The following is a 15623-nucleotide window of genomic DNA, read 5'->3' as shown; positions in this document are numbered from 1 at the left end:
GCCAAGGTAATTCCTCCAAATTATAACTGCAGCATGCGTAACAACTTCCATGCACTTTCTCTGTCACTTGAGGTAATACGAGAAGTCATTTGGGATTGTATTTTGCTTGCTCCGCTGCTTAAGAAAGGTGGTAGGCTCCCGAAGTTTGGTCTGTCTGAGGCACTTCGAGCTTTGGTTGTTGTATTCTATTAGTTTACCACTAGATGGCACTGAATTCTATACACTTTATCTTTAAGTATCAAATGTTGAATATCTTAAAATGTAATCCAAATGGGTGTTCATTATTAAGTGGAAATGTTTTTTAAATCTTCAGTCCTAATAATATCCAAGAAAAAAAATATCTGAATACCTAATTATTCTATAGAATTTTCAGGTGAATATCCGAATACCAAAATATTCGATATCTTCAGTAATAATGATAAGCAAAGCATTATAGAAAAGGGATGGACAGATGTTACAGTGGGTTCAAGTGTCCGCCAGGTAGGAGATGTGAGCGGAGGCTTGTTGTTGTTCTTGTCACATGACAGAAGAGCGACTTTGTTTCCTGTGGCTGCCCTTTGCCAACAACAATTAGGAGGGAAATGAGAAGATGAAGACACGAACAAGTTGTTCCAGGTTATTTTGCCCTTTTAGTGATTGATTTGTCTCAATCGTTAGATGTAAAATAGTGAGCATTACCGGTTCAGAACATTTTATGTTTGGAGAGCACAGCCATAGTTTATTATGATCATCAATCCCCCCTCCACTAGCACAATATGTTTGTATAGGACTGATGTCTTGAAGTCATTTTTTTTTCCTGATGCCCAAATTGGCTGCCACTTTGTCTGTCGAAGTGATCGTGGAAATACACATGAACAAAAGAAAATACACAATTTGGCCAAGACTGATGGGGAAACTGCATTAAAAAAACAAGCAAAACATTTTGTCCTCTTTATTCTCATTGTAAAACAAAGATAGCACTCACTGAAACATGAACCATGCCAAGGTCAAACAATATATAGATATATACATACAGTATAATTACTGTGACAGTTTCATATTACAGTCTCCTCAAAATATCTAAACTTTGTTGCATTAGGCTTGAATATGCGGCATTCACATGAAACTAAACTGCTCAATTCAAATCCAGATGGATCAGAAATGACATTTTAAAACTCCTGAAGGATAACTCTCTGAAATGGCAGATTTTCCCAGTTACTTGGAAAAATGCCAGGCCAGAGGACGGGAGGGGTGGAGGGGAGGGGGGTTGAGAAATTATCATTATCATTTTTAATTGTATTTATCAGTTGCTGGTTCGAAACTGAACTTTTTGCAAGTCTGCGCTCGCCAAGTTGACTTTTCACTTCGGAAGAGTGCACACTTGCTCTCACGCTGTTCCTGCTCTGGTACGCACACTTGATTTTGCGCACAGACACCCACTCCAGGGTGCTCCGCAGATGTGTGTGCTGATCTCCTTCCAGCCGTGGCTGCTCTCATGCCAGCGTGCTGACTCTGAGTTTTCCACTCTCTCTTTCGAAACGGGAAGAAACATCGTAGCTGTCCCGTATCCGAATGCGAGCAGGTTAAAAAACCTCTTCCCGTGTTCACATCCGTATAAAACACACATGTACATGCTATCTGCGCAGGTTGAGTGGGTGTCTGAAGGCGGTGGGGGGGGCAGGAGTGGGGGGACTTGGAACAAGGCAGAGCTGCTGGCTGCTTCCCTTCCAGGCTCCTCCTACTACTCCTAAAGCTTCCCTGCTGCAACATGCAGGCTCATGTTCACTGTCTGTGGCGTCTGTATGCGATTTAGGTGGCTCACATATCCATGCAGACATCCCAATCAGTTAGTTAAGCAATCGGAGGTTTGACTATTTTTGTTCTGTACCTCATGATAATCTTCATCCTCATGGATCCACATCTGCATCAAGACATTTTGTTTGTTTTCCTCAAAAGTTTGGGGAAGGGCCTTTTCTGTGAAGTCCATAAAGGCACGCTTGGAGGAATTTTGCGACGGAAGAATCGACCTCAGCCCCATCGAACAACTTTTCAAAGGCTAACTTTTACAAGCTATTGATTAAAATATTCAAATAGAAGCGGTTGAATTAAGTTCAACGCTTACCAAATGTCAGAAGCTGTATACGTATTGCAAGCCAAATTAGCAAGTAGTAAGTTAAAAAAACAAAACAAAACATCATCTCATTACCAACTACAGGCCTGGCATTCAGGCCTGTGTGAACGGGGATTGTTTTGACTTCTTTGCTTTTGTTGTTGTTGTTCAGGTCATGTCAAGTCGGGTTTATTTCTGTAGACCTTAATCAGAGGAGTCTCAAACGTGCTTTTCAGGCCCGCAGTTGTGAAAAACTCGGAGAAAACCCATTTGGAAGAAAACAGGAAGAACCTCTAGAAGGGTTCACAGATGGAGAATCACCCTTCCAGGACGACCCGATAACAATCAATGCTGAGTCGGCAACGTTTATCACGTGATGTGGCGCTGTGGAATAGTACAGTATACAATACAATACAGTACTACCGGTAAATGCCACCTAGCCTCATCTTTGAGCAGGATTAGAGTGGGGAGGAGAATGAGCACTAAAACAGGCCAAAACCTACATGTCAGGGGTTAATACAGGGCAACAGGCATGATTGCACAAGGCTCGAAATATTTATTTTTTGCGGAACAGTTTTGCTAATCAATGACATTTTGAGGAGCAACTATCAAATGTTAAGGAGCAATTTTTTGAGGGAGGCTCATCGCAGGCATGGAACAGAATGCTCCAGAACCAACTGACTTCTTAGTAGCTTTAATTGTAATGGGCAGCGGGGTACACGTGTCCAGATTTTTAATATCTCAACCCAGTTTTGTAACATGAAAGACCAGACAGAGATGCCAGAAGGTAGGCTAACGGTTAGCTTGTCTGACACAGTAAATATGCATCACAGTTGCAAATTCTTGTCCTGATGGTGAATGACTTGGGTGACACTTACATATTTGTATCCACCAATTGCACAAGCTTCAAGGTGATCCGAATTGGCTGACGTTCGGTTACAATCGTGGAGTCTGTGGTTCATCATAAATGTCGAATAAGGTTATCTCATCTCTGATCTTTGGCCCCCCCGACTGTTTTCGAGCAGATTGGGAAGACGGGGAGAAAAAAAAATCACTCTTGACACAACTCCCACCACAAGAAAATCGCTCCGGATACTCTTTTAAAAACATCGAACAATCGGCCTTTGCTGACTTTGAATAAAACTGCGAAGAATGCTCAAATTCGACCCAGTTGTCAGTAAATGTGTACTCAATGTTAATGTTCCTCCCTCGCTTGTGTCTGTGCCAACATGCAATTGATTTTTCTTGAAAATAGAGGGATGTTTTCTCATTCATCTTTGGCAAGGGTATGTTTATTAGGAAATTGTAATTGACAACAGCGAGAGTTGTCGCACTGCTTTCATCTGATCAAAACCTGGCCCAGTTTTGTCATGTGCATGCACGTTATTCATTAGTCATGTAATTATGTTAACGAACGGTGACGTGAAGTCGAAAGCCTTGCCTGTAATTATTTGTATAATGAGATGGTTTCTTTCTTCAATCTGATGCTTCTTTCAATTGACTTTTAAGATTTGCCGTTTTCCAACAAGTGCGTCAGATTATTTGTCGAGATATTTAAAATAATCCACCGGTCTGCAGACTTTACTGGCACATGATTAAACTTCTTCACACATTAGCGACACCTTCTCAGACAGTGTTCAGCTGGCGGCTTGACTGTTTGTCACTTCACAGTGTGCATGCACAGCAAAATACGACTTGCGCAGTCATGAATGCCGACGAAATGACCACATGGTCTCCCATCGCTTTCCTTTCTTTGTGATACAAAACGAGATGCAAATGCTTTAGGGCCGAACAATTTCTTTCCATTTTTAATCAAAATTGCGATTCCAGGCAAAGCTTTTGGGGGGTTGGGGGGGGGGTCTCTTCCGACTGACCCAGAATCTGTCGTATCAACGACTGTACACAGCAGTATAGTGTATATTTGGTACCAAATGACCCACGGACCGGTACTGGTCCACGGCCCGTGGGTTGGGGACCACTGCTCTAAGTAACCAATCCCTGCCTCTGGCTGCAAACAAGTTACACTTAAAATAAGCATCTTTATCACTAAAGGCGCTAAAAGGAGAATTTTGTGATCTATATCATTGGTCTCAAAATTACATTTTTGGTTTTTAAAAAATCAATTTAGCTATGATAAAGAAAAAGGAGAAATATATTGACATGAAAGTGCAAATTAGCATGAAAAGAAGCAGAGAGAAGAATAAATCAGATTATTTCTGCCCGGTGGGATGCAAAGCACAGTGGATGGCCGGTGTGAGCGGCCGATTTATTTATTGATTTTTTTTTATGCCATTAAAAATATATATACAGTATATATAAATACAGTGAACTCTTGTTTATCGCATGGGGTAACATTCGTAGCGTCTTTTTCTGCCGAAGGCTGTAGTGCGGGTGTCTTTTTTCGAGAGAAGAACATAGTTATCGGTAATTGTTGGAATATAATCTTTTTATTTATCAATTTTGTTTCATCTGCAATTCACCAATGGCACTGGCAAAGAATGAGAATCTGGAGCGCCGGTAGAAACATTTTCAATCGCTACACGTACGTGCGATAGTTTCTGCTCTTAACACGCTGTAAAAGTGCGTCGCATGCGTTACATCGGCTTCTCCAAGCACTCCTACATGTGCAGTGGAGTTGTTGCTGAATATCATGCAGATATTGATCAGGTGGGACTTTGGACGGCCAAAATTGCGGGAACCTCTGGGGAAAAATCAGGAGTCATCTGGATGCGTGCAATAGTGACAGGCGCGATTTGTCATTGTTGAGTATGCCACGTGACCTTCGGGGGAAAAATACGAAAACATTTGAAAGATACTTTCGGTGTCAGTTACAAGAAAAACAAGGTGCAGTCAAATATGAATCCAACCTTGGGCCAACTGAGTACTGTCTTCCAGGGCCCTTTTTGCGTTTGTGACTGCGTGCACTTTTCCAACACGCAAATGATGTGACTTCTTCCCCTCATAACCTTCAGTCTATCTTTTCGCTATTGCTACATCTTACATTCAACTGGTAGACTCCCCCTTTCATGTCAGCTGGTCTTGTGTAAACACATGATTAATTAGGCTGTGTGTGTGTGTGTGTGTGTGTGCGTGTGCGTGTGCGTGTGCGTGTGCGTGTGCGTGTGCGTGTGCGTGTGCGCGTGCGCGTGCGCGTGTGTGTGTGTGTGTGTGTGTGTGTGTGAGTGGTAGTGTTAGTATAAAGTTGACTGTAAAGTCCTTCTGTTTACAGAAGGACCCCATGAGACCCATGTAAAGCCTCCCTCTTCTCTGATTGGCTCTGGCAGACTTTTTTAGGGGGGAGTTGGGATTTGTCGCTGGCTGAGATCTACATGCAAAAACACAACTCTGCCAGTTTGTGTGCAAGCAGCAGTTATTACTCGAGCGTCATATTTTTGTTGCCGAAAAATGACTGCAGTGATTGGGATTTTATTTGGACCGATAAATCAAATAATTTGATGGTAATGTTTTGTGTAATTTACTAACTGCAGCGTGAGGTAGAGGAACCACCATATCATTTTGTACAGGTTTATTAACTTAACTAATGAGGGTCATATACAGAGTCATATTGGAAAAAAAGTTTGGTTTTAATTAGTTTTTTTTTAATCCACGTTTTTTTTAATCGCCGGCAACAGCTAGCTGTGATATAAGTGACGTGCCATTTTATAATGTCTCATTTCAAAATGGCAGCCACATTTATCAATAGCTATGCTATAGCTATCAATATCTCTGCGCAGACAACCGCCTACCTGAAATGTATGCATTTTGTTTCCTTTTTCTAAACAATCATCAGCTCATGAGGCATTTCGAAATGTATTGTGCAGCTAGTCTTGTCCCTTGTCTCATGGGGTCCTATGGGCTGTTGCATGACGACTTGAATGTCAAACCACATGCAGTTACTTTATGGCCTACGATTAGTAATATTGATTTGAAAATACAACTGCACATTTGTACGTGCTATCAACACAATTATATTTAATATCATATTAGGTCCCCGCCCACTGCATTTATTTATGACGGTATTGAAAGTGACCCCGTTGCTATTTTTAGACACCGCGCGATACTATATCAACTAAATCTTATGTTTCCCTTCATCTGGCGCTTAGCGTGGCTCTTAAACATCCATCCTTCCATCGATTTTCCGATCCGCTTTGTCCTCACAAGGGTCGCGGGGGGTGCTGGAGCCTATCCCAGCCGTCTTCGGGCAGTAGGCAGGGACACCCTGAACCGGTTGCCAGCCAATCGCAGGACACACACAGACGAACAACCATCCACGCACACACTCACACCTAAGGGACAATTTTGAGTGTTCAATGTGAATGTGGAATGTGGGAGGAAACCAAAGGACCACTGGGCCGCCCCGGGTTCTTCAACATAGGTGGTCAAAACATGCCTAATTCAAATTGAACCGCATGAATAAACAAACCACCAGAGGGTGCCGAAATTGCAAAAATGGAAAATAATCTGGCCTTTTTGATTGTGCTGTGTGTAATATCGTGACATGATGACGATATCATGGCAATTTTAATATTGCGATATTGCCGTTGTAATGGGAATAGACACCGTTATCGTTACATCCCTAGCATTAGCATACGTTATGGTGACCTGAGGTTGTTATTTACTACACGGTATATGACAAGGATTAGGGGTAAGGGGTCAGTTTAGGGTGACAATATGTAGTCACTGGGTCGAAATCGTCCAATGAAAGTTTAACCCAATGCACTTAGCTAGCGTTTCCCAACCTTTACTGAGCCAAGGCAGATATTTTAGATTGGAGCCACCACGGCCCCTGCAGACTAAATTTAGGTGCATGCAAAGGTGAGCCGCAGTTCTCGGGATCCACGTGAGGGTACATCCCGCCACACACACACACACACACACACACACACACACACACACACACACACACACAGCTTTGACTAAACTATTTCAATGGCCACCCATAGAAGAATTATTTATTTTTCTGGGGCCATCAAATCATTTGAAAGGGCATTTGTCTTGGACGCATGGGCATTAGACAGTGGATGTATATGGAAATCAGCAAGTAAAATATTCTTTGTATAACTGAAAGCCATTCTAGTTAGTTGAGGTTTTTTTTCTGTACATATATGCATCAGTTGACATCTTTCTTTTGTTCATCCCCTTAATAAAAGTGACTGATGAAAGCTTAATGAGCCGAGGGATAAAAGGAGCTGCTGACTGACTAATTTGGAAAATAATTGTTCTTAAATGGAGCTTCTCTGTCAGGGCAGATGAGTGAATGGCTGGATAGCTTTCTGGCTTGAATTCTTGCATCGTATGACTTGGCCTTGTGTGGCCTCTGGAATCTTTCCAGACTCCACCCCTCACACATACACACACATTCAATGATTTATTGCTTTGGTTCTTTCATGCTTTACTGACACATTTATTTTTTAAAAGATTGATTAATGTCAAATGATTGCATTTTTACGTTTCGTTTTTGGGCATCGTATTTGCTTTCACCGTCTGCACACAATCTGCCGTGCTGAACCAGTGTAAATTTTGTATTTTGCTCATGCTTAGTTTAGACAAAACATTTTTTTGGGCTCCATGTTTGGAAGATGCGTCTCTGTCAATTACATTATAACACGATGTATCTGCCTCTATATTTTTGCCCGCAAACAGTGTCTCCTCTGCGGTGATATTTAAAGCATGTTGTATTTGATGTACTGTGAGAATTAATAGCTGTTTAAGAGAGTGTGTCTCTTGGATGTGTTTTTTTTTTTTACCTCCTCAGAAACAAGTTGCGGGGACACAGCTGTAAATAGCCGTGGGTGTGGGCAGAGTTTGGCCTATATTTGGATTTGACTGACTGAACTCGCACTCTGTAAGCAGATGCTTATTTACTTGGACCTGGCGCTGCCTGTCTCTATTGATGACTGATGCTATACAATTACTTTTAACGGCGTTATTTTTCATGAATTGAAGTCCAAAGTGACCAGTCACCTCCCAGAGAATGGGCACAAGGACTAAATGTTTAAATGAAATATAAGAAGTGTGAACGCCTTTAAGTAGCGAAGTGATTAGTAATGCTGCACAAGAAACACACTATTAAACATTTGAGATTCACAAATTTCCATATACCATATACATATTGACAACATCGGGCAGTGAAGTTGAGCTTTTGCAGTATGCGGCAATTAAATTTGAATAAATACGTACTCTAGACCTGAATGGAGCACCTGATTAAAAGCCGCAAAAGAAAATGCCATAAAACCAAATTTCTACATACACTGGGCGCTTCATATAAATGTTATAAAATTGCATATTTGCAAAGAAAGGGGTAACACAGGGGGATCCCCCCCCCCCCCCCCACAAACAATGCCGAGCACAGCTCGTTATATTTTGGTGTTCCAAAAACTTTCTCAGTCACACAAGGCCAATTCACCGACGAGCTTCATCAGACAGCAGTGCACATAAGTCCGTGGCAATGCAGCTTTTGGAAAGCCATTTGTTCCGTTTTTGGGAGACACAGGGGATGTTGCTCCCTAGCCAGAAATGCTGTCTTCCGGGGCCAGTCGTTAGTGCCTGTCATCAGTTTCCTGCGATGGGGGGAGTCAATCGCCAAACCAATAACGGAGAGAGAGGGGGCTTGCATTGCAGAGATGGATGTATTTATGGCACTTATTCCCTCTCCTTCTCTCTCTCTCTCCCTCTCTCTTTATATATACTGTATATATACAGTATATATATATATATATATATATATAATTATTATATTTAAAATGGCATATACACAAAAAAATTCAGTTTTAGTTGCAGCAGCAAAGTTTGAAAAGTTTCTGAGATGAAAATGGGCAGGAGGGGAGGGAGGAAGGCAGAAGTTTTTTCTTCCCCCCCAAACACACACACACAGACACAGACACACACACACGGACATGCAATCTTGGAGAGCACTTGGTAATTATGATCACTGTGTTACCCGTTCACTCTTCTCTCTGTCATTCTTCCCCAGCATCATGGCAGCAGAGTCCTCACCCTCCTTCGGCCTCCTGCTCTTTCTCCTCACGTCCTGGCTTTCGTCTCCGGGCTCGGCCTTTGTCAACGACTGGCACCACATCACGCCATCAGGTAGGGGGGACGCGCCGCTTTCTGGTAGTCTGGAACTCAAATTCGCAGAACTCAGGTCAAAGCTACACGATTCAGCTTATGTTCCTGGCGGCATTATAGGAGAGGCCACGTTATTCGGTTTCATCTGGATCCAAGCGAATGCAATGTAACAAGATCACAAATAAGCATGATAAATTACAAACTGATTTGAACGTGCCTGATTTCAGTTGCTGCCCAGTCTGCAGTCTGTTTTAAATCTGATTTGTCATTTTAGCTTTTTAGCTACATACAGCTGGCACGGTTTGTTCTAACTGCAGGTTTTAAAAATGTATTTTATTTTTTATTTCTGTGTACCTTTCATTTGTACTCTAGATTTTTTTTTTGGTAACTTTTTTCACATTTTCTATAATGTCACCATTATGTATACATTTGAATGGTTTGGTTTTTAGATGGGTGTGGGGGAAGGGGGGAGGCAGCTGCAAATTACCCAGTAAAATTAACCGAGTTTTTGGGCATTTTTTTGAACAACTTGAAAAATATAATGAGAGCCTTTTTTTTAAAATACCTTCATTATATTCATTGTCCGAATCACATATCAGAATAATATAATTTATTGTAGGTGAAACAGAACCTTCCTGCTCGAGGTTATAAGTTTGCGTCAGGTTCTAAATAAACAGTCAGTGTGTCAGACTGTCTGCACGTGACTTATCAAACATTAACACACTCGTTTAAGTGCAACACTTATGTCAGACGTGAGTTGCAGAATGCTGAGTTTGCGCAGATGCGTGTGGAAAGGTTGAGTGCTGAGCAAACGCAGCGATTTCCTGATCGATAGTATAGCGCCGGGGGTAAACGCACGGACGGCCCCCGGGCCCGCTCTATCAAAGTCCAGGGACTGCTCAGTTCAGGGACACGGTGCAAGGTGGGGGGGAAAAAACTCTCACTCAGCCAGTTGAAACATTGAGGTAAAAGAATGATGGCATTCTGCAAGGAGGGGAAAAGCCTTGTAGTGATTTGGCATTGCCTTGACAACGTTGAGTGGAGAGAGCACTATACATGCGTGTGGTTTCTAAATTTCCACCACCAACCCCATGTACCGGCAAGAGCATTAAAACATGCTATCCTGTCAGTGTGACCAGATGAAATTTCTACCAGCAGACACACATACACACACACACACACACACACACATGCGCGCACACAAAATGGGGGCATTTGCAAGCATACTGGTCGCAGTGTTGAGTCCCGTTACTGTGGCTTGGCATCGCTTTCGTCTCATAGCACAAAATCTCACTTAATGTTTCTAGAGAGGAAAATATGGTTTACTGCTCTGCACGGTTTAAATTCAGTTCTGGAACTAATTTGCGCCGCATCGTAAGAATACAGCAACTATGAGGAAATATGGTGTCGTGTCTAAACAGGTGAATGTTTTTCAACATTTTCGATCTGCAATTATGAATCCCTTGATGGAAAATAATTAAAGGAATTGATAATCAGTTTTGATCCTTGACTACTTGTTTCAAGACCTAGTTTAATTTCAAATTGTCCAAATCCTCTGAATTGTCTCTAACCAGTGAATTTCTGGCCAGTACCCCTGCATCCAAGCAGGCTTATTATCTTTGTGTTGAATAAAAAAAAAAAACCACACACACACACATTTGCAAACATCTGCTTTTACTTTGGGGAAAAAAAACATATTTTTGCCCTTTTTTCCTGAGATGTTATCGAGCAGTCCGGTGACTGAATCATCCATTTATGTTTTTTTTTTCCACTTGAAATAATATCCTGTTTTGGAGTAAAGGGATGGAAATGAAAACTTTTTGTTTTTAATCTGCTTCTTTGATGAATCGACAGAATAACAAGCAGATTCCTCAATTACTAAAATAATTGTTAGTTGTAACCGTGCTGCATTTCATTTAGCAAGGCTGTAGTGTACTTAAAAAAAAAAAGCTTGAAAATAATTTGAAATGTGCTTGAATTCGTCTCGAGCGTGGTCAATCCTTCTCAAAGTTTTTGCTAGCTCCGTTGAATATTTGTGGGATGAGTTTCAATTGGTTGGTTTGGTGGAGGACAAACAGACAACGCCTTCAGGTACAAGTGCTTCGAATGCAGATTGGAGTCCTTTTGCCATTGGAGAAAATCAATACTGTACAAGTGAGGACGACGTGGCCACAGAGGTTATGTTGATTTAGCTGTCTGTTTGTCTTTTGGACTCGCAGCAGGATTACACAAACTTCACCGGGGCGGTTTTCATGGAATTTGTTGGCGTCGTGTTGTGCAGGCGATTGGGGCAACAAAACAAACAAAATGTTCAATTTAGTGGTTTGGCTGTTCTTTTATTTTTTGTTCCTTCTGTTTTTTTTCTTTTCTTTTCTCGCTCACTTCAAGTTGAAAGTGTTTTTCACCATCACAGGCTCAGAAGCACCCCCCAAAACTTTGGTCTAAATTCTTGTCAAGTGTTTGTCTGACCGGTATAATTCAAAAGGTGATCGACGTGGAATGAGACAGATTTATTACTATTACCAAAAAAAAAAACACCCCAACCCCCATGGCCATAATATGGGGCCGATTTATGCAAACTTTGATCCAAGTTGCATGTTTATTTCAAGACAGCATGTCCAAACCCATAAAAAAAAAAGACTTGGTGTTGAGCGTGCACATTCCGTGACTCGTCTTCTTCTGACAACGTCTTTGTTGTTGCACAAATGCACATTTGCACCTTTGGAACTGTCGGATGCCCGATAGCAAAACTGTCAAATAGCTGGTACAAATGCAGGTTTTTCTGGATTTGGGCGTTTGCGCCGTGGAGGTATGAGACACACCCGCACCTGAAAACTATTTATAGTCCGGTGTAAATATGCTGGCATTCATTAATCAATCAAGTATGACGATTAATCCGTGTCCTCAGAGAACCTCACTGGCAAATTTGCGAGGGCTTTAGCCGCCAAGTTCTACAGACTTGTCAGCCAAGCATATTTTGGCGCTAAGGACAAACTATTTGACAATCGAATCTATTAGTCTTTTTGTCGTGAGGGAAGATGGAAAGCAGAGCTGTTACTGAGACGGTATGAAATATGGCAACGCTTTTCGGCTGATATGGTGCTGAGCTTTCGGAAGAATGCGCTGTGGACGTGGTGCTTTTTTAGTTTGTTCTCGGTCCGAAGTGCCAAGATGAAATAGTCCTGGCTACTGTGGCTTCGACTGCGGATGGCACGCACAACACATTCTGATAGCAGATAAACCTTTTTTTTTTTTTTTTTCTTTTCAATAGTTACGATGTGAGCCGAAGGTGGACGTGTTTGTCAGGCCTCACTATGTGAATATGCAAAAGAACAGAATATTTACGGAAGAAACTCATTAAAAAGCAGGTTTTAAAGTTAAAAAAACAAAACTGGAATATACGAGCCTCTCTGAATGTAGAAAAACATTTCTTCCTTTTATAGATGGGGTGGTTTTTTTTTCCCTCGGCTACAGAGAGGACCCGGGAACTTAAAATGAAGTTTAAATCCAGAAAAAAAAGAGGAATTTTATGGAGAGAGTATTTTTAGAGAGAATGCAGAGAAATGACAGGACCCAAGGGAGGCTGGACTGAAACAGACTGAGTGAAACTGATTGTTGCAAGCCTGCAATTGGGTTGAGCAGAATATTTATGAGATCTGTCATTTCCGATTGTCTGCAAGATCGTGAAAATAACCGAGGGTGATCTGTGATTGGACGAGGCAGTCGAGGGGGCGGGGAGAAAGCAAGTGAAGCCGGAGGCAGAGAGAAGACGATTGGTTTAATGTTTTGTTGTGATTATGGACGACGCTAATCATCATTATTTGAAAAAATTGAAATTGAATTGTTTTATATTCTTCGAAAAAGGTTGAGAACCACTGTTTGAGTGGAATGCAAACTTAAATGTGTCTTGCACGCTGTGCAGTCATATTAAATATTATTAATTATAAATAAAGGCGGCCCGGTGGACCAGTGGTTAGCGCGTCTACCTCACAGTGCAGAGGTGCAGGGTTCGAACCCGGCTCCGGCCTTCCTGTGTGGAGTTTGCAAATTCTCCCCGTGCCTGCGATTGACTGGCTACCGGTTCAGGGTGTCCCCCTGCCTACTGCCCAAAGACAGCTGGCATCGGCTCCAGCAACCCTTGTGAGGATAAAGTGGATCGAAAAATGGATGGAGGAATTATGAACAAAACCTCAGCTTCGTTTTATTTTAAATGAACACTTAGGCCTCCTATGCTACTGTATTTTTATGTGCTTGGAGAGCTCGTTAATTGACTGTACTTGGCATTAAATGTTGGAGAACAACCGGTTTAAATCATCCACGTAGCGTCTGAGTAGCCATCAATTAGACTCCCCTTTGAATTCATCTTCCAAACCATGTGCATACATACCTCAGTAGGTGCCACTGTTTTTGTTAGCAACAGAATTCAAATGGGCTCCGCAGTTAATTCTCTCAAGTTGGTGTGTGCAAAACAACATCTACAAGCGAAGCGCATGCCGAGCTACAGTCCATTTGGGGGATAGGCGCTTATCTGTTGCAAGTTGACAACTCACCCGGCGATGAATTAACACAAGAAAGGAAAGTACACTCGAACTGTGTTTTCCTCCACTTGAGTATTAAAATGTAGGAGCGAATAGGATTAGTTGTGGGATGCAACTCTTGTCGAAATGTTTTAGCTGCACGTGTAAAATTGCTGGAAACACATCAGCACCCAACTGTACTTTTCCCTAAACTGCAGCACACATATCCTTATCTCCAGCTTGCGTTACCTCTCCGATAAGCCTTCAGACAAGCGATGATAACGCCTGGACGAATCGACCGTTGTTGGTTCAAATGGTCTTCCATCAATAGCCGTGCTGTGCTGGCGTTCCTTAACAAGCGTTAAAGCATCTGTAAACAAGGCGTCAACACTGATAGGGCGAGCAAACAAAAGCACAGCTTGTGCCTTTCCCAACCTTATGCCTGTCGCACGCAGTCCACCCACGTGCTTTAAAGATCCGTTTGAGCAAGATGGTGTTCCGCTCTCGCATGCCCTTTAAAAAAAAGAAAAAAAAAAGAAAAGAGTAACGCCACACAAGATGAGGGGAAAAAATAAAAATGCATATTTTCAGACTGAGTATGCTTTTAGTGGGTGGCGCGCGGGTTGAGCAACACAACACACCATAAAACAATATCTCAACTGACAATTGCGAGTGTCCTTCATGCAGAGTCTGTTGTAGTACCAAGACTTACCTGTGAGAGGCAGCACTGTGAATAACGGTCACATTTTTACGATTGTCTCAACTCTTTTCTGAACAGATTTTCGAGGAAAAATGACTCTTAACACCACAGGATAACCACGGAGGAAAAACTTATTTAAGATATTCGACAAGCAGACCAATGATAGGGAAAAATGTTCAAATTTTTGGTCTGTGTGTATCCTATGTTAGGCTCTGCATCTCAGGTAGGTAACAAAATTGATTTGTTTTAATGACACCGGTCTTGGAACCTGGAATCAGTTGTAAATGGGTGAACGTTTTCACAAAGCAACTGTGAAAATGGAGGACAAAATGAGTGAAATACTCATACTGTGTAGTTAGGAACAAACCAAAAGGAGACGACGGCGTTTTAGTAGCAAAACGTCGACCCATGGCGTCAAATTCAAAGTGGCATTGCCAATTTCTGGCTTGGCTTGCACATCACAACATATTTGTCATTTTTGTGTTTGTATGTCAAACATTCCCAAAAAGGCAAAGAAAAAAACATCTCCCCAATTTGACTTAGTTGTTGTCATGCAAACATACTCTCAAGTGTTTTGTACTCCAGTCCCGGAGCTGGAAGACATTTGGAGATGTGGAGAAGTGTCCAGTTAGTAGTTGCCTTTTTTTTTTTCTTTTCAACCCCCACCATCTGTTTGTCAGGCCTAATGATTGATGCTGTTGCATGACAGTGTGTTCCACACCACAGAGGTGGTAACCAGCAGCAACCGCAGACACGGTCACTAGACCCGGCCGGCCTGTGCACACATTTCCACAGAGACGAGTTCTGGGTGTGTGTTGACAACAAGTGCAAAGTAATCCCCCCAAAAAATCGATCTATCGGTCTATCTATCTGTCTGTCTCTCTATCGATCGATCGATAGAGAGAGACTATTCAAAGAGTACTGCAAGACAGAGAAGACTGAAAAGGTTTGACAGAAATGGATTGAAGAAATGGACTGAAGATACACCTCGACCAAGTAGACAAAAAGTTTACAGATTGGCTCATGAAATTCCGCCCATTTCTGTTGTCGATTAAATTGACTGCCGTGGTTATCCGGAAAGAAACATGATGAAAGATATTCATGAATAAGCTAAATGTTTAAGAGTTACTGTATAACTACGGTGACTCTTAAAATGTGTAACTCCTTTCGCACAACCCCTGGATGCACATGGATTGCTTGAAGGGAGAACTTAAATTGCAACATCTGTTAACTTTATTGGCCACATTCA

The 15623-nt window shown here is 41.9% G+C and overlaps 1 protein-coding gene across 4 annotated transcripts in view; it reads left to right on the top strand.

Moving 5' to 3' along the window:
• The window catches only part of ghra (growth hormone receptor a), a 40086-nt gene that overhangs the window by 5902 nt on the left and 18561 nt on the right, over positions 1-15623 (top strand). For 2 of the 4 annotated variants that reach the window (XR_015100936.1, XM_086111367.1), the window contains exon 1: positions 8717-9178. Coding sequence is in view for 3 of the 4 variants with exons in the window: in XM_086111367.1 (XP_085967493.1) it covers positions 8986-9178 (193 nt within the window). In the remaining variant the exon portion in view is untranslated. Of the gene's footprint in view, positions 1-7915; positions 7935-8716; positions 9179-15623 lie in introns of those variants that run through there. The other 2 variants (XM_086111369.1, XM_086111368.1) reach the window with 2 other exon arrangements.

The sequence above is a fragment of the Hippocampus guttulatus genome, chromosome 5 (genome assembly GCF_054856545.1).
Source record: "Hippocampus guttulatus isolate MCC_2025c chromosome 5, RoL_Hgut_1.0, whole genome shotgun sequence".
NCBI lineage: Eukaryota > Metazoa > Chordata > Actinopteri > Syngnathiformes > Syngnathidae > Hippocampus > Hippocampus guttulatus.
The sequence above is the reverse complement of the archived record's forward strand: the minus strand, read 5'-3'. Positions and strand labels throughout refer to the sequence as shown.